The 26,767-nt window shown below is 43.7% G+C and overlaps 1 protein-coding gene across 4 annotated transcripts in view; it reads left to right on the top strand.

The window, feature by feature from the left end:
- The window catches only part of KCNT1 (potassium sodium-activated channel subfamily T member 1), a 176,104-nt gene that overhangs the window by 91,329 nt on the left and 58,008 nt on the right, over positions 1–26,767 (top strand). For all 4 annotated transcript variants that reach the window (XM_061604091.1, XM_061604089.1, XM_061604088.1 and 1 more), the window contains exons 3-8: positions 12,369–12,448; positions 18,021–18,117; positions 19,710–19,769; positions 23,552–23,600; positions 24,468–24,527; positions 25,871–25,945. In XM_061604091.1, the coding sequence (XP_061460075.1) occupies positions 12,369–12,448; positions 18,021–18,117; positions 19,710–19,769; positions 23,552–23,600; positions 24,468–24,527; positions 25,871–25,945 (421 nt within the window). The remainder of the gene's footprint in view (positions 1–12,368; positions 12,449–18,020; positions 18,118–19,709; positions 19,770–23,551; positions 23,601–24,467; positions 24,528–25,870; positions 25,946–26,767) is intronic.

Below are 26,767 nucleotides of genomic sequence, written 5' to 3'. Positions count from 1 at the left end.
GATATTATGGTATTGCACTGTTAGCACCCCAAAAATGTCTCTGAGGCTGCAATGCTATATATGCATATCTAGGGATTAAGTCCCATTGAACTCAATGGGCCTTGCCTATAAGTAGACTCTGAGAGATTTGCACTGCACAATACTGGTGGAGGTGGCCCTGGCTGTCCTCTTTAATCTCAGTGCTGCCATTGCGGAACTCAGCAGGAAAGAGGTTGGGAACACAACGAGAATTAGCTGGCTCCGGCACCAGCTATCACTGGCGCTGGCTCCACCTCGTGTTGGCCCTCCTGCATTCCACCCCACCAGTCCCAGTGGGCACCAGCCTTCACTGACTTGGCTTATGAAGCTGAATCAGGGCTAGCAGCAAAGTTTGCATGACGCTGATGGATACTTAGACCCCAATCTGGAGAAACAGCGTTGCGCTTAAGGTCTATTGGGACCAATTAGCTGCAAGTCACTTAAATCCCATTGATTTAAGTATTGCTAGCCTTTCATTGTCCTGGACTGGGCTTTCTTCATCCTGTAATTTGCATGTTTGTCTGAACTGTTAAAAGAAGGGAATGCATGTAAAACCTCCAATGACAAAGTCCATACAGGGTGATGTTTCGGTTGCCTGATCCTAATGCCTGTTGCACCTGTCCTTATATTAAGAAAGACTTGCTCTGATTGGGAAACTGCGTTTCACTGTCAGACTATTGCTCCACCTAGTACAGTATTGCCTACACTACCTGGCAGAGAGCCGCTGCCAGTCAGTGTAGACAATGCTGAGCTAGATGGCCCAATGACCTAACTCAGTATAAGGCAGTTTACTACGTATCTAAGTCCCATTGAGTTCAATGTGGCTTACCCTCAGGTAAATAAGATTGCACATTTCCATGAACACTGAACCGAGCAGGAGGGAAGGCTCCCAAAATATACAGAACACGCATACACAAAAGGAACGAGCGCTCCTTAGTAGAATATGATGATCACAAGAAGCTTTCAGCTCTAAAGCTAATCTCTATGGAAACAGGTGCTGAAACAACACAGGGAGAAAAGTCATGTCCTTCTATTACGTCGGTGCAAAAGAACTCAGTGCAATAAATAGCATTTTGAAACTGAAGCCTGAGATCGACTCACCTAGCACTGTAGCTCTGTAATGCAAGCTCAAGATCCCTTCTGTTAAATCCTTCCTTGGCATCCACTTTTTAGTGTGAAGTCTTTGGCATGACCCAGAGATGAGGAACTTGTGGCCCTCTAGATGTTGTTGGACTCCAACTGCCATCAGGCACCACCATCGCAGCCAATGGCCCGGATGATGGAAGCTGTAGTGCAACAGCATTGAAAAGGCCATTGGTTCCCTGTCTCTGACATAACCCTTTAGTTCCCATAACAACCCACTGTAATTAAAGCTTATACACAACTAAAATATGTATATTCTGCCTTCATTTCCCTTCCCTTGCTTTCTTGTCTCCTGTTTGTTGAATTTTTGACTGTATGATCCTCTGGGCAGGGATCTGCCTCTTATGCTGTTATAGTTATTTTATTCCAAAGCATGTATATACCTCTTAAATTTCAAAAATCTCTTTGCCCTCACTGTCCTTGCCCTCACTTGCCCACTCTGCCACTGAACCTCTATACACATTGGTGGTGCTACATAAATTACGAGGATGAACTGTGCATCCAGAACAGAATATAAAACTTGCAAAAGCATTTCCACTTGAGAACCCTCCATGCACGGATATCAGGTGTGTGTGCAATCAGTTGCACAATCAGGTATCAGTTGTGCAATCATTGTGTGTGATGAAGTAAAAGTGAAGGGCCGCCTTGGATGGATCAGACCTTGCTTGCAGAACTTCTCATGCCCAGGCCAGTTGTATGTAGATAGGCTCATGTTGGTATGACCAATATGTGGAAGACTCAGGAGATGCTTGCAGGTGTGATTCCTGTTTCTCCTCCCAACAAGCAAACACACTGATCTGAATTGTGCATTGGGGTGTAATCCTAAAAGCACTTTCCTGGGAATAAGTCCCATTGAAATCCATGGAACTTGATAGATCAGCAAAGTATTCCTTGGTCCTCTCAGTGATATCACCAATGCTAAGAAGGTGGAGACTTGCACTATCCTCCAATGCCTATAGTATTTTGTCCCTTTCCATCCTGTCCAGTTTCACCACTAGTGTCCATGAACCCTCTCAATGTTCTGCTGATGTGTGTCTGACTTGTTAATACTCCTTTTGCCCTGTGTCTGTAGGCTATATATCGAAGATTTCAGTGTGGATTCCTCCCTTTCACAGTAAGTCAACTCCAGGCTGCATGCACTTCAAGATTGCATCAGTTCTCTGTTTTGAGGAACTCTTTTTTTTCTCTTTTGTTCTTGAAGTTGTGAGCAAAACCATGTTGTGAGCAGCGACCATGAGCTGTCATTAATCAAGGTGTTAATTAAAACCAGAGCTGGGACTTTTACAAGTGTCATATAATGTTTGCTCCGGACTTGCAAGGAATAGAACTTGTAGCGGGGCAGCGCCAACGCTCTGGAATTCTTTGCCTATTGATATTATTGTATGGTTTTTGACACCACCTAAAAACTTTCATTTAGGAAAGCCTACCCAACTATGTAATTCCATTTTGCATATTTGTTTTTAAAACTGTTGATTTGATGTTATATTTTGATTAGTTTATTATGCCTACTTGTTTTGTTTGGGTTGTATTTGATGTTGAAAAATAATGGGCATGAGTAACTTAGGTCCATTAATTTCGATGGGTCTACTTCGAGTAGAACTTAGTGGGAGACAACCCAAAATCTGTTGATTTAGTATTTTATAGTGTTTCATGTAAATGACTTAGAAGTTTGTTTTTTTAATTAAGCAGGTATAAATCTTGTTGAATGAATGCATTGATAAATAAACAGACTCTCCTTTCCTGTCCCTGGTGGACTCTGGGAACTGGGAACTCTGGTGGGAAAGAGGTTTAGGGATTGCTCATGAAAAATTCTGAGCACCTTGCTGGACTACGGTTCCCAGTATTCTTTGGGGGAAGCCATGACAGTTAAACTTGTATAAAACAGACTCTAGATCAGTGGAAGTTGGTTCATCAGGGCAAATGGGATGTTGCTCCGCCAACCTCAACCAGCCCCTACTTGCCTATCTTCTTCATCACAAACCAGTCCAAGGGCTGGCACTGTGTCAGCCTCCTCCTCTACCTCCTTAGTCCTAGCGTTGACCTTGTACAACTCAGGAGAGAGGAGGATGGGAGCACAACCAGAATTAGTTGGCCCTGCTTAATGCTAGCTCTGGCTGTGCCTATCATTGTTTCTGGTTCCACATACTGTTGGCCTTCCTACATTCTGGCCTACTAGTTAAAATGGGCACCAGCATCCACCGTTGTAGATATACTCACCATCTTTCCTGAGGCTGCTCCCATCTAAATCAGTAAATCCGTTTTTTAAATATATATATATATATATATCACAGGGTGCGCAGATCCCCAACCAGTACCAGTTAGTGGTTACTCAGCTATGGACCTTTCTCAGATGGTCCCCAAGGATGGAGTTATTTCAACCCATTGGTCTTGACTGAAGCTCAACTGGTAAAGTAGGTCTGGAAGAAACTAGGGGAAGGGTCTCATAAAGAGATCAACTCTGAAAGTGGAGATGATTTGTTGGTCTTGGGCCAGAGCGCCCGCCTCCTCTCTTATCACCTGAATGCTAGAGTGGGGATATGTTCTGTGAGTGCCAGAAGAGTAGCTTGGTGGTAGAGCATCTGTTTTGCATACAGAAGGTCCCAGGTTCAATCCCAAGCATCACCAGATGGCAGGAAGAGATCCCATTTCAAATTCTGGAGATGCACTGATGGTCTGACTTGATATAGGTAAGCTTCCTACATTCTTTGGAAAGAAAAGGACCGCAGTTCAGTGGCAGAACATCTGCTTTGCATGCAAAAGGTCCCAGGTTCAATGGCTAGCATCTCCAGGTAGAGCTGAGTTCAGAACGTGAGCTCCAGGTTTGAAAAGATTGGTAGTTGCTATTGCTGTAGATTGATATTGCAGTCTGAGGGAAAGCAGCTGTTCGCAACTGACTGCTGGGAAACTGACATTACCACTTCATTCTGTGAAAGTTGCACTTGGTAAATAGATTTGGAGACCCATTGATGGATTGTCTTTCAACAAATTCATTGAATGCTGGGACTGAGAATGCTACTACATGTGGCTTATTATATGTGGATCAACGAGAAGTTGTTTTTCAGTTTACGAGACAGTGCTTAACAGGATTGGTGGTGATAACAAGCAGCCTCAGACAGTTACTGAAGTCACTTAGGAGCTTGAAGAAAATGGTGTTTGAACCTCTTAATTTTTTTTTTAAAACCCACATTAGCCTCCTCCATGGGCTCATCGTTCCTTCCAGTTTTCCTTTGGGTGCTGAGACTACAACTCCCGTCAGCCCCAGATGAACATCTGGAGATCCACAGGTTCCCCATCCCTGTCCTAGCCTTTCAGGGTGAGGAACCTATGACCCTCCAGATGATGCTGGACCACAACTCCATCAGCCTTAGGCCAATGCCCCATCAACATCTGGAGGGCCACAGGTTCCCCATCCCTGGGGCCTGTCAGGACCTGGGACCTCTGCACTCATAAGATCCCTTGGGGAAGGCCTATAGCTCAGTGGCAGAGCATCTGGTTTGTATGCAGAAGGTTGAAGGTTTGATTCCTGCATTGAGCAGGGGGTTGGACTCGATGGCCTTATAGGCCCCTTCCAACTCTACTATTCTATGATTCTATGATCCTTGGCATCTCCAGGTAGGGCTGGGAAAGGTTCCTTCTTGAAACCTGGGGAGCTGCTGCCAGCCAGTGTAGACAATACTGAGCTAGATGGACCCAGTGGCCTGACTCAGTATAAGGCAACGTCCTATTTACTTCCAGATAGCCTCAAGACCATATCCATATCTGTTGTGTCTGTGTTCCAGATCTAGAAAGAAGGAGATTTAAACGGTGAGTTAGACAGCTGGTATAGCACAGTGGGGAGGAGAGCCTGGCTGGGAGTACAGAGTCTGTGAGTTCAAATCAAAGCATGTATTATAAAGACACAGATGCTTAATACATCTTAACGTTAGTATACTTTATTTTATCTTATTTTATTTTTAAAGTTTGTTTATATATAACCTGTATAATTCAATCTGTTTATTTGTTTATATGCAATTCTTCTGCCTTTCTGCATTTAAATACTTGTATTTGTATGGCTGGTCATTGACTGTAAAATATAAGTATAAGCACAGTGGGGAGGAAAGCCTGGCTGGAAGTCCAGAGTCTGTGAGTTCAAATCCCCGCTTGTGTCTCCTGGGCATCAAGGGCCAGCTAAAGATCACCCCCACAGTGAGTGGCTCAGGGGTTTTGTGCCCTGCCACCTGTGCAGCCAGGGGCAAGCTGCATAGGCCCAAGGAACCCAGTTGACCCCCAGCGGGCACTTGCGGACAAGGAAGGGGCTGGCTTGTGCAGCTGTGGCAAACTGAGCAGTCCCTAGCCAGCTGGGGAGGACTAGCCTCAGACGGAGGCAATGGTCAACCCCCTCTGAATACCGCTTACCACAAAAACCCTATTCATAGGGTCGCCATAAGTCAGGATCAACTTGAAGGCAGTCCATTTCCATTTTTACCCAGTAGGGGAATCCTTGCAACCTGTCAGGAACCCTGCCTGGAGTAGAACCCTGAGTTCCATCTCCAGTGAGGAAGGCTGGGGCAGATCCACTGAATAAATCAGTCCAGCAGCTCTGGAAGTAGAAGGTAGTATTCAGTGCTAGTCCTACTCAGAGCAGATCAACTGACGTTAATAGACATGTCTAACTTGAGTTCATTAATGTTAATGTGCCTACTCTGAGTAGGGCCTTATTGACTGATAAGGTCTCAGTTCACTTCCAGCTTTCATTGGAACAATATTCTCACTGGGAGCTCTCCATGGTACTGAAACTACCAGCTTGCCTTTCTTTGTTGTGTCCAAGTCAACAGCAGGACAGGGAAGAACCAGGGCTTTAATTATTTGGGGGAAAAGGTGGAAGGGCTTTTAATAAAATCCATGAGCCTGCCAAGTTGAGTGAGATCATGCCCACCTCCTCCCAATCCCCAATAGCCTTCTAAATGCAATAACTGAAGAATACTATCCCCTGGATCCTTGCAATTTAAAGTACTGCCTGCAACAGAAACAGGAGATCCTTGAACAGAAACTTCTGTTATGCTTTTAAAAATTAATAAAAACAGGGGGAGCGGCTCAATCTGATAGGACTTGCAGGATTAGCGGGGGTGGGGTTAACCCTTTCCCCCATTCTCATTTCCCAATGAAAACTGTCTCCTACCCACCCCAAACTTATTTTGTGCTCCACATAGGAAAACAGATAGGTCTGATAGTTTGGCCTTAAGAGGCACCTCACGTGGTCTAGGAATTCGACCTCTATTGAATGGCTGTGTGCATGTGTGTATGTACACAGGGTTCTTCCACCCTTATGATTCCAATTACATTAAAGTCATTTGCCATTTGATGCTTTGAAGCATTTAAAAAAATTATGAGGCATGGCATCACTTCTGTTTCAATTATTGTTCAGTGGGTTCAGAATGAAAATGCAAGGCAGGACAAAAATATTTGGGAAGCATACAAGCTCTCAAAACTGGGATGGTGGAATGCTAGTCTAATAATAATTCTCAGAGGGAAGACCTATGAGAGCCAGTGTGGTGCAATGGTTAGAGTGCTGAACTGTGACCTGGGAGACCAGGCTTTAAATCCCCACTCAGCCATGGTGAAGCTCTTGGGCCAGTCACTGCCTCTTAGCTTAACCTATCTCACAGGCTTGTTGTGGAGTTTAAAGAGGAGGGGGAGAGCCTTGCATGCCACCTTGAGCTCCTTGGAGGAAAGATGGGATATATATGCAATAAATAAATAAACAAGGTATCATCCTCTTTTAGTATCAAGGATCCCCCCTGCTGTTTGTTTAATTTTTTGTTGACACCCAACACTTGAGGGGAAAAAATCTTGCTAATCTGTTAAAAATGGGGCCAGTTAGTCAAAAGATTGACCAAGACTGGGAACCTTTGGCCCTCCAGGTGTTGATGGACTCCCGCTCTCATCATCCCAGACCACTGGCCATGCTGGCTGGGGTTGATGGGAGCTGGAGTCCAACAATATCTGGAGGGCACCAGATTCTCCACTCGATATTTGTTGCTCTTTAGAAAGGATGCCAAGATATCGAGAAGGGTTGCCATCTCCTTAATGGCACTAACCAAATTTTATAAGGCAGATGTCAAAGACTCCAGTATGATTGCTTTAATAATTTAATTTTGTATGTTTTCTTGTTGTGGTGAATAGTTACTGATAAAAATGCAAACTAGAAACTGGTGTAATTGGATTGAGTTGACTGAGTTGTCCCATACTTAATTATTTCAATTGTTGGGTTGACGGCAAGATTTTCAGTTGTTAATGAAGTTGTGCTTAATGGATTTCCTTTTATTTTTTCTCTCATTCATTATATAATGTCCATCTCTCCTGTTTTCTGTTCTGATGATGTATGGTCTCTCCAGGACCTGTAGTTTAGGAGGCTCCAAATGACAACAGAGATAGCATCAGGTGAAGAGGGCAGGAGCAAACAGGCCCTGTGTCAGCACTTGGGCCAGCAGGAGCAGATCAGGGCATCCTGGGGCTGAAATTCAAACAAATGTCTACCTTATTATTCTTTTTCTTAAAACATTGTATGCAGGCAAAGGATCGGGGGTTGTGGGCACCACCAATCTGCTGATGAGCTTTTGGCAGGAAACTGCACCTTCACCTACACTACACCCGATGTTATTGATAGGGATGGATGGGCCTGTTGATTTCAGATTCTCATTTTTACACTCTGAAGTTCAGTTCCCCACATTTCCATGTCAGCTTGCCAATTCCTTTTTTTTTAAAGTCCCCATGAAAATTCTTCAGCATTTTCATGCAAATTTCTCCAAAGGTGCACATTTTTGTATGCAATTTTGCCTGATATTTTTCTATGGTTTTTTCTCCCTGCAGATATATGCATTTGCAGTGATTTTTTGTGATGGAACTCAATGGGATAGAATCTCCTCCTCCTCCTCCTCCTTTTCATCCTCTTCCTTTTCCTCCTCCTTCTTCTCCTTCTCCTTCCGCCCATAGTAACCATTTTGTGCTGGCACTCACAGCACTTTTATCAAGATCCGAGCAGAGCTTGGAAGATTACTTTCAAAAAGGAATAAATTACAATTACTGTTATATGGCCCCCAAAAGGAATAAATTACCATTACCATTACAATCGTTCTGAAAGGAATCGATTGCTTTACCGTTACTCAAAAGTAATCGCTACAATTTCAGTTAAGTTACTTTTCAAAAAACCAAGGATGCCTACAAGGTGCTGGCCTTGGCTGCTGAACACCTAAGTAGCCTAAAACAACATTAAAAATACACGTACACACACCAAGGTACCAGAATAATTGTTTTTATTCATAAGATAGCAGCAGTGGTCCCTCCGCTGGTAAGGGAGGCAGAGGCCACCACTCAGATCTTTGTGTGTAAAACCAAGTGCAACCCACACACACACACCCAGCCAGCAGGCGTCATCTCTCTCACTCAACCACCTCTCAGACCTTACTTGGCCACCAACTAAGGCACACCCACCCAAGCAAACGTGTTCCCCTGGGATGTAAAATGTTAAAACACTGCAAATGCAGCAAAATAGCCAGGGAGGGCAGCAGAGGCACACACACACACATGTACACACACAGATGTCATTTTCTTTCAACTCCACAGTTCTTTATCTCCATTCTGCTGCTGCCTCCTTCTCTTCCTTCATCCATGTCCCCTGGCTCCTTTCTCCCTCCACTCCATTCTTCTCCACCATCATCCAGTTTTTAAACATTTTTTTCTCTCCAACCCCATCTCGCTTTCCACTTCCTCTCTCGTTGCCTCCTAAACACCCTCAGAGCACGAGGGAAGAACAACACTGTGCAGAAGCCCAGTTTGAGGCACATGCTTTTTATTCACAAATCAGAGGAGCAGAAGACTTCCCCTGCTCCCCCTCCAATAGCGCCCCAACTTAATGCTGGAAACATTACAATTGCTCCTCAAAAGTAATAAAATGACTCCTCGTTTTATTACAATCAAAATGTAACGAAATTACCCACTCGTTCCTCAAAAAAGTAATTTATTACAAGCAATTCATTTTTGGATAACTAATTACTTCCAAGCTATGGGTACGAGTACCTGCTCCTCATTTTTTAACCAAAAAAAGCCCTGTGCATTGTAATGCACACTTCATCCCAGAATATACATTTTTGTACACGTGACTTAGCTGGAGAACCGCGCCATCTCTGTTTTCTTTTCGGTGCCTACTGAAGACCTTCCTCTTCCAACAAGCCTTTGAAGCAGAGACCATTATCCCAGTCTGCATCTATAATGGAATTGTTTGTAGATGTTTTAATTGATTTAGCATTTGTGTGTTTGCTGCCTTGGGGTCCCTTGGGATGAAGGGAGGGGTAGCAATTTAATAAATAGCTAGATAGAAGTCAGAGATGCACAAACGTCAAAGGATGGGGGGGTGTTTTGCACATTTTGGAAAGTGTGAGTTAGGTAGGTTTGCCTTAAAATGAAAACGGAATCTAACCCATCCCCAATCATATATGACATCAGGGGTAGGTCAGGTGGGCATGGTTTGAGGAAAATAGGTCCAGGGACCAGATGTTTCCCACTACTGCTCTAGTGTGAGGAAAGTGCCCAACTGACACAATTGCCCAGAGAGAAGTGCAAGGAAACAGAGGATGCTGCTTCATCTTGTCACTCTTGTCATTGCTTGCGTCTCTGGAGTGGCCACGTGAACAAGCAGTAACATAAGGAGGAAACGCAGTAGGATCAGGAGGGCCCCCTGCAGGAACGTGGGCATCGGCAGGTGCCCAACGATGCCAACTCCTGGTACTGACTCTACTCAGCTTCCTCACCAAACTACAATTCCCAGCATTCTTTAGGGGAAGTCATGGCACTGATGCTGTTATTAAAAACTGGCATATAAGTTTGTAGCCTAGATCATCCATCTCCCTTTCCCCCCACTTCATCCTTACTGTTTTCATCACGGGCTGTGGGCCCATCCATCAACCAGCCATCCATCTGAGAGCTGAGATGGATTCAGTTGTTCTTGGTTCTCTGTTATTATTGCAAATGTTTTTCAGTGGCAAGTGGCTCTGTTTCAGGAATGACGCTTTTGCACAGCAGTTTTGAATTCTTATGGACTCTGATGAATGGAAATCTGTTCATTCGTAGCTGTAATGGTTCCCCTTCCTGAGGTCCTGCAGGGGAAAGTGTAACTGAGGCAGAGAGCCATTGTCTCGTGCAGAAAATGGAGGAATTGCTATGGTAGCTCAATTGGTTTTCAGAGGACGCCGCACAACATGAAATGAATTTATCAGAAATGTCTATGGCCATGGCCATTGGCCATGTCAAGTGGGGCTGATGGGAGCTGGGGTCCAACAACAACTGGAGGACCCCAGGTTAGCCCTCATCCCCCCATGTGCAGGTATGAAGTGTCTCAGACTCTCTCATGTGGATATTTGAGTGAGTGCTGTGAGAGTCACCCTATCTAGCCACTTCCGGTAGAATTAATCCAAACCTTGAAAAGTACATAAGGAAGAAGTGGGAAAGAGAGCCACTCTTCCAACTTCCTCTTTCAGCTCTATGTACTTTTCAAAGGAGAAAAGGGTAACCACCTTCTCCATCTCGTGACGAAAGGTGGACGTGAGTGTTGCGTGGGGGGGATTTAGAGGGTCTGTGGGCACCATGAAGGGTGGTTTTGTGCCCATGGGCACCGCAATGCTGATCCCTGCATTATATGAAAATTTGAAACATCTCAGACTCGCTTGTGTTTCTCCCCATCCTTCCCCACCCCATTACAATAACAAAGACTGCTGATTTATTTTTCGTCTCTGGGTGCATTTAGATGTTGATTGTAACTAATGAGCTCCTACTCACTTATGTAGAGTAAAGCAGAATTGCTCTTGTTCTTAAGACATCTTTTTTAAAACGCTGCAGTTAGTAAGGGTGACAATGATTTATCTTCCAAATAAGGCTTAAAAGAAAAGTGTCAACGCCAAGTTTTTGGCTCTCTGCATCAGCTATTGAAATCTCTCCCACTGCCCTTGAAAAAAAATGTTCTTGTTGACCACAGTGGAGTAGCTGAAAGGTCTGGTGCAAAGCACAATCCTACTTTAGATATCTCATTGAGTTATCTCTGCAGGTTTCTGGACTGCTAATATAAATATATATTAGTTTAAATTAGGATTGATGGAATATTCCTGTGGTGGATGTGAGCTGATGAGCTTTCTTTTTTCCCTTGTTATATTTGCAATTTTATATCTGTGAATAAAGTATGGAGCAAAGCAGGGAGGTGTGCTTGTCAGCCTGGGAGCTGGTGGTGGCCCTCATGAAGGAGGTCAGTCTGGTCCTTGGTGACCCGACCAGGAAATGTTTTCAAGTTGTAAGGAGCCTAGGCTTCAGTGCTGTAAGATTATGCATGGTGTGGAGAAAGTGAATAGAACTCCTCCCTCACTCATAATACTACAACTCTGGGCCATCCAACGAAGCTGAATGTTGGAAGACTCAGGACAGACAAAAGAAAGGACTTCTCCACACAGTGCATAGCTAAATTATTTAATTCCGTGAGATGTAGTGATGGCCACCGACTTGGATGGCTTTAAAAGAGGACTACATTCAAGAAGGATAATGCTACCAGTGGTTGCTAGCTACAATGGCTAGGGTTCTGCCTCCACTGTTGGAGACAGTACACCTCCGAATACCAGTTGCTGGGAATCGCAGGTGGAAGAAATACTGTTACACTCAGGTCCTGCTTGTGGGCTTCCCAGAGGCATCTGGTTGGCCACTATGGTTGCAGCCAACTAAGTCCTACTAAGAGCAGACCCATTGAAATTAATGGATCTAAGTTACTTATGTCCATCATTTCAACGGGTTGACTCTAAGTAGGACTAGCATTGGATACAGCCCTTAGAGAACAGCATGCTGGGCTAGATGGGCCCTTGGTCGGATCCAGCAGGGCTCTTCTTCAGTTCTTTAGCCTGAATATCTCCTTTACGTATTGTATGTAACATCTGAATGTTCATTCCCTCTATACTACTAGCAAGGAATGAGCATGGTTGCAAGAGAGCCAAGGAGTTGCATGAGTGCGTTTTCTCACATGCAAATGTGTTTATAGCGTATCTCTCTTTAAAAAAAAAAAAGGAAGGAAGGGGAGGGACCATCAGCAGTACAGCCCTAAAGCAGGTTCCATTGCAGTCAGGGCAAACCATTGGCAGGTCCTAGCCTGACATGTTGCCCTTGCTAATGCCTTGCCTGTTTCTTTATTCTTCTAACAGGGTCCAAGTGGAGTTTTACGTGAATGAAAACACATTTAAGGAGCGCCTCAAGCTGTTCTTCATCAAAAACCAAAGATCAAGTAAGTGTTTGTGCTGGCAGGCTCTGCACAATATAGTGTGTGTGTGTTTAGGATAATTAAAGTATGTACTTTATCGGTTGGGGAACTTTTGGCCCTCCAGATGTTGCTGAACTACAGCTCCCATCAGCCCCAGCAAGCATGGCCAATGGCTAGGGATGGTGGCTCGGCAACATCTGCAAGGCCAAGGGTCCCCCACACCAGACTTAGGTGATCCAGTCTGTGTACTGCTTTCAGCACTGTATAAATACTACAAATTGTACTGTTGATGTTGTAGAAAGGGGCGGTAAACCTCAAGCCCGGAGGCCAAATGGGGTTCTATCGGGCTGTCAGGATTCTTCTCAGGCCACACCCCCTCCTAAGCCACACCCCCTCTCCATAGGCTACACCTATATGTGTGTTTGAATCTGTGTCGAAATTAGCCACCAGTACAACTGTAAAATTAGCATTATTTGCTCTGCTTTTGCCCTGCCCTCCATTGGCATTTGAGCCCCAGAAATTGACCTTAGAAAGGCATGCTTTCCCTTTAGGGACTGCCTGAACACTTACAGCCCAGCTTGATCATCTGCAGCAGCGTCGCTGGTCATCCCCCAAGTTGGTGAGGCTCATTTGGCAAGAAGGAATTGAGCCTTTAGTGTCGTCGACCGAGCCCTGTGGAATGCTCTGCCAATAGAGATTCAGCGAGCACTTTCTGTTCTGACTTTGAAATGCCTGCTGAAACCCTTGCTGTGTCACTGTCCTGGTCAGCCCTGTTGGATTCAGACTCGGATTCACTGGCGTGTTTTTCTCCATTGCGTTTAATGTGGAATCTCAGCTTAGAGCATTTCATAGATCAATTTACAGATTATACAGCACTCTGTGTCTGTATGCAAACATAATTAAGCAGGACTACTCAAGCTTTTGCAGCAGTTAGATGCACCCTTTGAGACCCTTTCAGTAGGCTCGGGGTGGGCTTTCTATTTGCATGGGGAAGGTTTCTGTGGACGGGACTGTGTGAACAAGCAAAAGCGGGCACTGTCTGTGAGCTCCTGCGCATCAGCCGGTGCATCTGCCGGCGCATCTGCTGGTGCATCTGCTGGTGACAGCAGCACTTCATCCAGATCTGCCTCTTGTTGAGCCTCCAATTGCTCCTCCTTGGGAGGAGGCACAAGTGGTGGCTCAGGCGACAAGGCAAGGCAGAGAGGTGGGACAAGGGCCACTCATTGTCAGACAGTGCTTCTTCTGTTAGAACTGGGGGGGGGGCTGTCATTGTCTAAACTGCTGGATCCTTATCCTACTTCAGCCTCCTCCACCTGCAGTCCACTGGGCCCCTCCCCAGGATCCTATTCTTCCTCCTCCTGATCACTCCAGCAGGACTTTTCACGGAGTCCAAGACTCACCAGGCTTGGGCAGGCCACAGAGAAGATACCTTTCTGAAACAGTTAATGATTTTGGGATTTTACTATTTTCATCATGTAATGGTTTTATCGTGTATTTATATATGTTGTAAACCACTTTGCTTTTTTTTTAATGAAAAGCAGCATATAAATATTTTTATAAACAAATAAAATTCATAAATTAAATAAATCATTATCATCAATTTGGGGCAATGTCTATTTGGGGGCAGGTATCAAAAATAGGGGCTGTCCTTGGTAAATCAGAACAGTTGCAAGAAATGGAATGGCCGGGATGTAGTCGGATCCTGCAGTGAGCAGGGGGTTGGACTTGATGGCCTCACAGACCCGTTCCAACTCTTCTGTTCTGAGATTCTATGTGAAAACTCTGTATTTTTCTGCAAGACACGAAGCAGACTCTGATGCCAGCTTAAGGGGAGATTGCCATGGAGTCCTATGGGATGGGTGGAGTGGATGCAAAGCATCCAACTGCTTTTTAAATACAGAGAAGTGATTGTTAGATTTTTTCTTTGGGGTCCTGCCATGGTTGGACACAAATTGACCACTTGATTTATGTTCAGGGTTTTTTTAAAAACAGCTGGTGGAAGTAATAGATCATTTAATGTGGAGTGTGATTCATCTATTTTCACATGTTCCTGTTTATGAATTTGAGCAATCAATTGTTGTTGCTAATAAAGCCTTACTCACATCTGAAGTCTTTTGAAAATAGTTACTGGTTTTCCCAGGAGTGCTGTTGCTAAAAAAAATAACAGCAGCGGCACCTACTGGTTGCAAATAATGAAGCATTGTGTGGCCAGATTACTGATTTTCTCAGCTTCTTCCAATTTTCAAATGAGCACGGTTTTATTTTTTTAACTATCACCTTTTGAGAGTGTGGTGTAGTGGTTAGAGTGTTGGACTACGACCTGGGAGACCAGGGTTTGAATCCCCACGCAGCCATGAAGCTCACTGGGTGATCTTGGGCCAGTCACTGCCTCTCAGCCTCAGAGGGAGGCAATGGTAAACCCCCTCTGAACGCTGCTTACCATGAAAACCCTATTCATGGGGTCGCCATAAGTCAGAATCGACTTGAAGGCAGCCCATTTCCATTTTTCATTTGAGAGTGGAAATTAGAACCTGTCTTGCAAATTCAGAGTCGTTTCCAGCTAAGTTTGACTCAGAGGTAGACCCAGTGAAATTAATGGGCCAAAGTTAATTGTGTTTAGAATGCTTTTAACTGTAACTGTGCTTTAGAATGTTTTTAACTATTTAGAATGGTTTTGTTGTTGTTGTTAAATTGGTTTGTTGATACGTTTGCCGCACTGGGCTCCCTCAGGAGGAAGGGCAGGATATGAATGTAACAAATTAATTGAAAAATTAGTCATGTTCATTTATTTCAGTGGCCCTACACTGAGTACGACTAGCATTGGATACAACCTCAGAAAGGGATGTGTGCCCCAGCTGAACAAGGTTTCCCACCTTTGACATAAGGCTTATCTGGAGCCAGCAGGGCTCACCTTAAGTCCTTATGCTCCCCACCCTGTCATAACGCACGGCATTTTGCTAGTTGGTTAAATAAACAGATAGGTTTTTTTGGGGGGGAGAAACAGCTGAATACAACATGAACATCCCCGCTGCTCTCTGCGCGGAAGGATCTGATAACACTTGCTCTGAACAGAGGCGGTGAAGTCTGGAATAATTTCCCAAAGCCGAGATGCCTCTTTGTTTTACATGTTGGCTTTGTCTTTATTTAAAATCATGTGGGACAATAGGTGCAGCGCAAAAGCCTGGAGCAAAAGACACAGGATCTTTCGCGGGGTGGGTGGGAATTGTTACTAACACAGCCCAGATAAAATGATCCTTGGGTAGGTTTGCTATAATAAGCAGCACAAATTACTATGTGTGTTTGTTCTCCCGACGAAGTGACAATAGGTGTTTCAACGTTGCTGAAAGCAGATGTTCCCAGAAGGAAACGTTTTTAGCTAACGAGGGGGGTGGTGTTATTTTGAAATATTACATTTCCCTCCTCTTTCTCCCCTCCCCACCCCACCCCAGTTGGAGCAATGTGTTTGGATTAGGGATAGGGGAAGAAAGTCAATTCAGTTCACATTTGACGGCAAATCTACCTAATTCTCACTTTCCAAAGCAATCCGTAAACTGAAACGCAGCCGCCCTTGCACATAATCGGAATTTTGCAGTGCAGGTCTGCAGCCGACGAATGTGTACCAAAATGCATATACATGGGGAAAGTATGGATAAAAATGCACACATCAGTGAAATGAATCCACAAAAATGCATTATGTTAGAAGAAATTCCTTTGCAAAGATGTGTACTTTCAGCGAAATGACATACAAAAATGTGTATATTAGGAGACATTTGTGCGGAAATGCTGATGCATTTTCATGAGGACCAGAGCTTGGAAAAGTTACTTTTTCCAAGCTCTGATGAGGACCTTTTTGTCGTTGTTTTGGTCTGTGGTTTTAAATAGCGAACTGATGTAGAAATTTAAAGAACTGAACGTAAGACAGGAAAAAGAGGAGAAACTGGAATTGGCCGATTAGCTCATCCCTAGTTTGGATCGCCTGCCCTGTTTATTTGAAGAGATTTTAAAAATTGCCCCTGACCCTGGTGGTTTTTTTGGTCGAAACAGGGCTGGCCCTACCATTAGGCAATGTGGCAACTGCCTCAGGCAGCAAAGGTGGGCGATGGCAACCACTCAGCTTTACTTTCTGAAACCCCTGGCCATTCCCTTCTCTTGGAGGAGAGAGCTGTGGCTCACGCACCTCCTAAACGAGCCTTCTGCCCTTAGATGTGGTGGGTGATGCTTCATCCACCCATGCATGCCTCACCCATGTTGAAGTAACGTTCAACTGCCAGTCCAGTTGGCTTCTGCAAATGGGATGGGGGGAGTCCCATCTTGTGCAAAGCGGGCTTTGGCTGGCCTTGTGGCTGAAGGGGTATTATGACTATCTTATTTTGAGAGAGGGAGAAAAAGCATCTTTCTATCCATGCTCTCCACATCGTGCATACGTATGGCTTCCGTGATGAAAGAAAGGTGGGATAGAGATGTAATAAATATATAAATATATCTTATAAACCTCCATCGTGTCGACTCCTCTTCCTCGCCTTTTTTCTCTCAACTAAAAACGTTGCAACATTGCCTCGCTCAGTGGAGGCTGGTCCATTAGGGCGAATGGGACCCTGCCCCACCAACCTCATTCTGGCCTTAGCCAGCCCCCACCTCCCTACCTTCTTACAACCAATCAGGGGGTGGCTCATTTCTCATTGGCTCTTGCTCCTCCTGTTGTTGGTCTCCCTGCCTTCCACCCTACCAGACCCAATGGGCGCCAGCCACCAACAGGGGAGCTTCTCCTGCCCCTCGATCATTTTGGTTGCCTGTTCCTGCACCTTTTCCAGCTCTACATCCTTTTGGGGGTGTGGTTGAGACACAGTCTTCCATGTGTGGCTGCACCATAGATTTGTATAAAGGCATTGTGATGCTCTCACTTCTGTGAGAGTATGTGATTGTTTTTTAAGATGGTTTTAAATTTTAAAAAATGTTTTAGATATGTTTTTATTTTATTTTAAATGGAATTATTTAAACTTTTTGATGTTTGCTGCCAGGGCTGTAGTCATCCAGGGTCCCGAGAGGGCATAAGCCCCCTATTTTTTGGAGGTCCCAGAAGAGTCCTTATGTCTCCAACATCTTATAAGCCTATCAGCATGAAAGAGGAGTTTGTTAGGCCACTGAGAAGAGTCCCAATGAGTGTCGATGGCAAGCAAGCCTTTCTGAGTTCTTACTTCAAAAAGCCAAGACAAGTCGTGGGGAGTGAGAATTCTGTTAACTGCAGAAGAAGAGATGGTGAATCCTGATGATAGCATCCCATCTACATCATCAAGCAGTTTGATAGCAGCAGGAGACAAACGTATAGACACCGAGTTCAGTAATTCAAGCAATATCTCCGAGAGTGAGAAAGGACAACCCAATGGTGGCAGTGATACAGAAGCAGGAAGCAGTATTCAAGCCTGGCCAGATTATTCTATAATCTTAGAAGGGGGCGTGGCTGTGAGGGGGCGTGGCTGTGACTATCAGGAAGGGACCCTGCATTTCTGAATTTGCCAGTATACTACTGTTGCTGCCCTGGGCTCCTTTGGGCGGACGGGTGGGACTGACGTGTCATAAATGTATAAATTTGCAACAGGTCTGAGGATACGTCTGTTCAACTTCTCCCTGAAGCTTCTTACCTGCCTTCTTTATATCGTTCGTGTTCTGCTCGATGACCCGCAACGGATAGGATGGTGAGAGTCTTCCTTTGTGCTATTGTATGTCTTTGTGTGCCAGTTTACTAAGGACAGACATCCTTTTCATTGTGCGTTCCTGACAATTTGGGCTCATTATAGTTATGGAAGCAGTTATACACAAGGCGCAATTCTGGAAATGTTGCGGGCATGCCCCATGATTGGAAATAGGGCAGAAGTTTGATTCAATCCATATTTAAAACAAAATTTTTATTAAATCCATATTTTCCAAAACCATATGAGAACTGAAACGCTGTCATCCTTCCAAATTTGTACTTATGTGAATTTTGTGGTGCAGTTTTCCAACCAATGTTTACAAACGTGCATATATGAGGGGGAAGTGGGGTTAAAAATAAGTATCTTAGTGAAAGTAACGTACAAGAATGCATTATATCAGGATAAATTGTTTGCAAAATGTGTGCATCAGTCAAAAATGCATACAAAAACGTGTTTATTAGGAGAAATTCACATGCTCAGGAATTTTCAGGAGGATTTTTTTTACATGAATATAGCAAATTACTGCAGAAATACGGAGAACTGAATTTAAGATGGGAGAGAACCAAAATTGACTGATCCTTTCATCCCTACCTGTGATACATTCTTTTTGATCTGAAGTTTTTTGTATCAATTTTGCATTGGCAAAATCCTTGATATTTCCAGATGTCCATATGCTTTTAAATTATAATCCTGTACTATGGAAATTCACGGCAGAATAACAAAAGTGGATTTGGTGAGCTTTTATGGTTGCCAAGAGACTTATACTTTAAGCCTGGAAGGATAAACACCCACTATGTATTAAGCAGTGGTCTGAGGACCTCACTGCCCTTGCTACATTTGAACACATTTCTTGTAAACATCAGCTTCATGTGGATCTGGACATTTGGATGACATTTGCTGGTTTATATGTTTAAATTAACATGGATATACCACTGGTTATTGTATGTTTAATGTGAGCTGATTTTTCCCCTCATTTCTCTCACTTCTTTCTCTCTGCTTTTAATTCTTTGTTAAATTTCTGGGGGAAAAAATATCAATTTTAAAAAACGGCATCTGCCAAAATTTTGGGGAAGACGTATTGCTGTGCTTCCAAACCAGAGCTTGGAAAAGTTACTTTTTAAAACTACAACTTCCTTCAGCCCCAGCCAGCATGGCCACTGGATTGGGCTGATGGGAGTTGTAGTTCAAAAAAGTAACTTTTCCAAGCTCTGTTCCAAACAGTGCATGCCCCATAACATCTTGCTGGAATCCTGTAATCTTGTACACCGCAGATGTTTTGGTTTATTTTTTGGTCACACTTCTGTTGTGTTATAGCGCAAGAGTGTCCCGCCGGATGGCAATAATGTGGTAACACTGGGGAAGCATTTAAGAACAACTAATAAAGCGGAATGATGTATGGATAGTCCAGTATAAATCCACCACTAATGCACTATTACTACATGAATGACATATTGCAGAATAAACCTTAAAAAAAAAACCCTATCACCAATCTGAAGGGGCCCTAACAGAGCTTTTTTGAATTCATAGGAACAAGTTACCTTCCTATAGGCTGAATATGTCTAAAATGCCTTTATTTTTATATTATCTTCACCTAGCTGGGAATGTGAAAAGCACAATTCCTCAACCTTCAATGAGTCATCTACACAAATCAATTGGTAAGTAAGTGGTTAGCAGCCCTTCTGAGGATTTATCCGTTGTCAAATTACAGGCCAGTGTGGCATAGTGGTTAAGGTGTTGGACTACAACCTGGGAGACCAGGGTTTGAATCCTCACACAGCCATGAAGCTCACTGGGTGACTTTGGGCCAGTCACTGCCTCTCAGCCTCATGAAAACCCTATTCATAGGGTCGCCATAAGTCGGCATCGACTTGAAGGCAGTACATTTACATTTTTTTATGCACCCCAATCTGAGCAGTGTGAGACTTCCAGGCATTCCAGCATTTCCCCAGGGTTCGGTTTCCGTGGAATGAAGGTCAGCAGAAATGGTGGTGTCTTTAGGATATATGATTTGGAATGGGTTCAGTGGAGGGCAACAAAGATGATCAGGGGACTGGAAACAAAGCCCTATGAGAAGAGACTGAAAGAACTGGGCATGTTTAGCCTGGAGAAGAGAAGTCTGAGGGGAGATATGATAGCACTCTTCAAGTACATGAAAGGTTGTCACATAGAGGAGGGCCGGGATCTCTTTGTCCCAGAGTGCAGGACACGGAATGATGGGCTCAAGTTGCAGGAAGCCAGATTTCAACTGAACATCAGGAAAAAATTCCTAACTGTTGGAGCCATATGACAATGGAACCAATTACCTAGAGAGGTAGTGGGCTCACCGACACTGGAGGCCTTCAAGAGGCAGCTGGACAGCCATCTGTCAGGAATGCTTTGATTTGGATTCCTGCATTGAGCAGGGGGTTGGACTCGATGGCCTTGTAGGCCCCTTCCAACTCTACTATTCTATGATTCTATGATTTTATTAAGGTATATATACAACCTGAGCATAAAACAGAAGGGGCTGTCAGCATTAATACTCCAACAGATCTTGCTTCCCCGTTAGGCTTCCAGGGGACTCCCCAAAGCCGCTTTGGATTTAGCATAGAGAACAGGGCAAGTCTTCCTGTGTCTTTCCAGCTCCCAGTGCCACCTCATACTAACACACACAGACAACCTCCTGGTCCCAACTCCTGCCAGAGTTCCTATAGCAACAGGACTGCTCTGGACCACATCTTTAGGCATGCCGATTAGCCACATATCAAGACCACTAACTCCCAAAGAGACTAGCCTGGCCAGAACTATTGACTTATGAAAGGAGCTTGTTTGATTAGTTCAGCAGGTGTCTCTACAGAGAACAAAATCACAGGCTGAAGGGGCCCCCACAGATATCTCCAGGTCAACCCCCAATCCCATAGCAACAGAAATGGAAAACTGTGTGGTAAAACACTCACTGGACGGTGCCACTTCAGGTTGGTGCGGTGCCAAAACACACACCTGTGGAGCCAATCCAGCACTCCTGTTGGTGTGTTAACACCATGTTGCCCCCTCTAGCATAGGGGCTCCACCTCCCTGGCAAGCTGTGCCTGCACACAGGAAAATAGCATGGTGTTGGTCAGGCTACTTAGGCTGTGTACACACCATACCTTTAAAGCACATTTCACTCACCACCACCAAAGAATCCTGGGAACTGTAGTTTGTTAATGGTGCTGGGAATAGTAGGTCTATTGGGTAAACTACAGCTCCCAGGACTCTTGGAGGGGGGGGATGTGCTTTGAATATGCTTTACAAGTGTGATGTGTTCGCAGCCATAAGCAGTGACATTCACAACCTGAACATCAGAGATGGGTATGACACCTTGGCTCCCATTAAGTGTCTTCTGCTCCCAGGTTGCAGCTGAAAGGACAAAAATGCAAATTCCAGTAAGGGAGCTATTAGGATGCACAGCAGTCAAAGGTTTCGCCCCCCCCCGCAATTAGCAGGAATATGCTTAATAATCTAACAAAACTGCTAGATCAGGCAGCACGTTGGCTGAACGTTTGCTGAAGGGATTCAGATGAAGGAAGAGCTTCACCTCTTCAGGGCTGGCAGTATCTGCAAAGAAGCCCAGGGTAAGAGAAAAGTGAACTGAAAGGAACTCACTCCCCACAACTCTTCCTTCCAGCTTTTGAAATTGATACCCATTGTAGATAAGCTGTATTTTTTTTCTCTTTCCGATATTCACCAGATATTTTGTTATTGATATTTGACAGTGAAGATCTTTATTTTCAGTCTGCAATGTTAGTCCTACTCAGAGTAGACCAACTGAAGTTAATGGACATGACTAACTTAGGTTCATTCATTCCAGTGGGTTCACTCTGAGTCGAACTTAGTTGAACACAACCCATTTTTTCATATTAGCAGTCTCATATCCGGAGGTGTTTGGAAATTATAAGAAATTTTAAAAAAGTGTAGTTTTGAAATCAGGTGGTAAAATAAGTGCAGTTTTGAAAGGCTCAGTCCACCATCTTGATTCAAAATGGTGCCCAACTGTATTTATTATTTATTTATTAATTATATTTCTATACCGCCCAATAGCTGAAGCTCTCTGGGTGGTTCACAGCATAAAAACATCCAGTATACAATTTAAAAACATATATCAAACACTTAAACAATATATCAAAATAACTAACATAGTTAAACACATAGACAACTACAGACACAATCCTAAAATGTTAAGTATAAAAACGTATTAAATCAGTTAAAATATTAAGCTGTTTAAGATATTAATGTTAAAATTTCTAAAATGTTAAGATTGTGAGTGATAGATGTAAAAGTAGATATTAAAATGTTAAAATGCCTGGGAGAACAAGAAGGTTTTTACCTGGCGCCGAAAGGATAACAATGTTGGCGCCAGGCGTACCTTATCAGGGAGAGAGTTCCATAATTCGGGGGTCACCACAGAGAAAGCCCGTTTCCTTGTTGTCACCTTCCGGGCTTCTCTCTGGGTGGGTCCCCGAAGGAGAGCCTTTGATGTTGAACGTAGTGTATGGGTAGGTTCATATCCAACTGTATCCAAACATAGATGAAAACCTGCTCATTGATCTCAGGAATCATCATGCAAAATTTGGTTACAATATCTTAAGAGGTATCCAAATGCCTAGCGAACTAACAATCAGCGTTCCAAAATATGTAGTTGATTTATATTTGACACTGAAGATCTTTTATTTCAGTATTTGATATCTGATAGTATTTAATAGTTGGAATACAATAACATTTAATGTTTGCTTTCACAGAATAGCCAGCATGCAGAGGTGTTTTGCTTCTGATATATGACATGCAGGGGTCCATGTATAGTGTTGGACAATATGTGATAGTTGGTTTGAAAAGAATTTAATATTTGACTGAGCCGGATTCAATGTAAAACAGTATTTATTATTTGGCAAATAATATACTGTGGCATTTTGTACTGGGCAGTATTTTATATTTGACATGTCATAGGATTTAATATTTGATTCAGTTGTGTAATTGACATGGCACAGCATCTAGTATTTGACAGACTATATGCAATTGTATTTTATATTGGGCAGTATTTTATAGCCAGTGTGCAAATTTAACATTTGACTGAACTGCCTAGATAACATGCAGTAGTGCTTAGCTTGTGATACGTAACCATGCAGTTATTTCATGTTAGGACTTGCCAAAATCAAAAGAAGAAATGCCAGCAAGCCTAAAGCTTCCAAATTTTGAATTCTGGAGGGAAAATATCATAATTAAAATTCAAATGTGCAGTTTCCAAATTTATATATTTTGTATTAAAAGTCTGAGAGGTTTTCAGTGTTTTAAAGTTCGTTGCATTTGAATCTCCTTGAACTCAATGGGACAAGTTAACTGCAAATCAATGTAAGCCCCACTGCTTTCAAATCAAATCTCCCAAATTAAGGTTTTTGTCTTCATTCTTAAATATTCTGTACAGGACTCCAGTTATATGGGTTGACCGAAACAAACCATTATGGGCAATACAAGTAAGTAAAATTGTAAAATAGTATGTATGTGTGTTTGACTGTTTATAGTGTATAAACTAAGATGAAATTCCCAAATGCATACAATGGTCATGGGTTTGAAATGTGGTTTTATATATGAAGAGTGATCCCTGTGTTTTGGTTATTTGGATATAGCCTTTCCCTGCTAGACCAAGCTGAGGGAAATCTACTTGTCCTGTTTACAGCAGATGTTGCTAAGCACAGCACTGACTGTCCCGAACTAGTGCTGTCATTAACCTGCTTCCCAGAACAGTTTTTCAATAACTGTACAAACTGATTCCACTTTTAAAAGATGAAAAGACTAGGACCTGTGAGACCAGGGTTCAAATCCCCCCTCAGCCACGAAGCTCAATGGGTGACCCTTGAGCTGTCTCCATCGGCTTAACCTACCTCATAGGGTTGTTGTGAGGGTAAAATTGGGAGGGACAAAACTATGTATGCCAGCTCAAGCGCCTTAGAGGAAAAGTGGGATAGAAATGTAATTTATAAATAAAAACATAATTGAATAAATGTGCAATAGCCGTACTTTAAAAACTGGAAAAGCTTACAGCTTGGGAGAGGGGCAGGACAGATAACTAAATCAGAACTGGATTTGTTGATCAGTGTGTCTGTCAGTGCATATATACACACATACACACACACAATTTAAAGGCAGATAGCCAGCCTACAGCAGTGACAGAATCAGGTTTTGATTTGCTGGTTGGCATGTCTATCAAATGAAATGGCAAAAACACGGGGAAAGTAGTGCTGGTAGCAAGGAAAGGTCCGGATATGTTGGTTGCTGAATTCTCCAGTCATGTTGGCCATCAGTGCTAAGCCCCCCTCTGTTTTCTTCCTCTACCCCTCCAGGTCAGCGTAGCAATCATTAGCTTTCTCGAGACTATGCTTCTGATCTATCTCAGCTACAAGGTAAGACTATGGTCAGTTGGGTAAAGGCAGGGTGAGGACCGCTGCGGACCTCTGGATCTTGTTGGATAACAGCTCCTATCAGCCCCTGCCGGCATGGCCCATTGGCAGGGAATGATGGGAGCTGGAGTCTAGCAACATCTGGAGGGGCACAGGTTCAAGGCTTCAAGGACAACCCTTTATGTTCAGGAGCTAAAGGGGGCGTTGACACATGCATGTCTCTTGCCCAAAGATTCCAGCACTGAGCAGGGTTGGGCCAGGATATTTTACTGCCCGAAACAAGACAAGACACTGCCTTGATCCATTCGGTGTACAACAGGGGCAGGGAACCTCGAGCCCAGGGTCCAAATGTGGCCTTCCAAGCCTCTCTTTCCAGCCCTTAGGACTCTCCCTGCGTGCCCCCTCTCACCAGGCCATGCCCCTCTGCCTCTGCTTCACACCCTCCGTGCGTGTTTTTGCTTGGCTGGATTGTGCCCTTGAGGTCTTACATGTTAGAAATCCCCCATCATGTATTCCCCAAAGCCCATGCAGCTCCAGATGAAGGTTGGTGCTTACACAGCCCCGTGCCTTGAAAAGGAGGGCAAAGTGCTGGGCTTTCGAAGACGGGGCTTTGCAAGCACTGCCAATCAGCTGAGCAGCGGCGCCACAGAAGCCTCTTTTGGCCAAGCCCTATCTTTACCTGCTTCACACGTGATGTCATGTATGATGTCAGGAGTAGATCAAGTAGGGGTGGCTTGGCCGAAAGAGCCACGTGGCCCAAATGAGGCCTGAAGGGCCTATTTAGGTCTGCAGGCCAGGGATTCTCCACCACTGGAGCAGAAGGAATGGCACCAATGATGTGATCACAATTAGGGATGTGCTAGAATTCCACCCAATTCGGATTTGGTACCAAATTTTCCATTAATTTGCTTATTCTCGGTCGCTGATGATTGGGTTTTAATGTAGTAAATTTCCAGCGCTATTTTTGAAAATTGACTTTTTAAAAAACAAAATAAAAATCTTCCTCTGAAAACATTGATTGTAAGAATGATAATTTACTGATATTTCCTTTTAAAATATCAATATTTCCTTCAAAATATTGATCAATATTAATATCAATATTTTTTCCAAGCAACAAAAATGCAGATTGGTAAAAGCAGCAGTTAGCGGATACAGTAGGAACTTGAATCATTGCCAGCCTGTTCAGTTTATGGAATGCTTTGGATCGGGCACCAGCCAACAGATCCCATCCCTAATCACAATCCCCCCTTCCACACAGACCATGAAGATATTATAGCGCTTGTTTAACAAGTGATAATATGTGCATGTGCCAATAAGCCCCAATATGATTCTATTTCTCCTTTTAGGGAAACATTTGTGAGCAGATCTTTCGCATAACGTTCATCCTTGAAATGATCAACACTGTGCCCTTCATTATTACAGTAAGTGTGTGCAAAGAACATTCCTAAAACAAACGGCTGCATGATCCTTTTGAAGGTTGATTCTGGGCCCAGTTCACTGAGAGATCCTCCTCCTCATTCAGGAGATAAGTGAACCTTGCAAGAGCACAGTTGCTAGTAAACCACACTAACAGCAGTTCATTCAGAAGACAAATGAACTTTGCAAAGGCACAGCCTGCCTTTATACCTACAACCAATCAGGGAGTGGCTCTTCCTGTCATTGGCTGTGATTACCCTGTCTGCCACTCTACCAGTTCCAATAGGCACTAGCCACCACCTCTCTCTCTCTCTCTGTCTCTCTCTCTCTCTCACACACACACACACACACCAGTTTCCACCCCACCGGAACTTGCAAAAGATGCATCGGGGGGGCGATTTTACGAGGAAAATTGGTGAGAGGGAAAAGGGTTAAGCTAGCATACCCTCCCACCACTTCTCCAATGAAGCTTCTCAAAGCTGTTTTTCTCTTTTTAAAAAAAGGCTGTTGGGGCATTGCTACATGTTTACCTTAATGTTTTGTTTACCCCTGAGTGGCTGAAAGTGTGTTCCCTGATAGTTTATTAAGGAGATGATTGACATGGATAGTTTATCATTCTAATAGTTGTGTGTGTGTGTGTTATGGTTGTTGACAATGAGTATCTAATTGCAACCTAATGATTGTGCAGCCACCATTTCTACTGTATTATGCCTGTGTTATACAGTCACCAAGGCTGGGTGTATAATGATAAGGTTGCAATCAGATCCTCATTGTCAATGAAAATCACACGCTAGTCTGCATAGTTAAGGGTGAATGGAGACTTTGAT

The sequence above is a fragment of the Rhineura floridana genome, chromosome 20 (assembly GCF_030035675.1).
Source record: "Rhineura floridana isolate rRhiFlo1 chromosome 20, rRhiFlo1.hap2, whole genome shotgun sequence".
Lineage (NCBI taxonomy): Eukaryota > Metazoa > Chordata > Lepidosauria > Squamata > Rhineuridae > Rhineura > Rhineura floridana.
The sequence above is the reverse complement of the archived record's forward strand: the minus strand, read 5'-3'. Positions and strand labels throughout refer to the sequence as shown.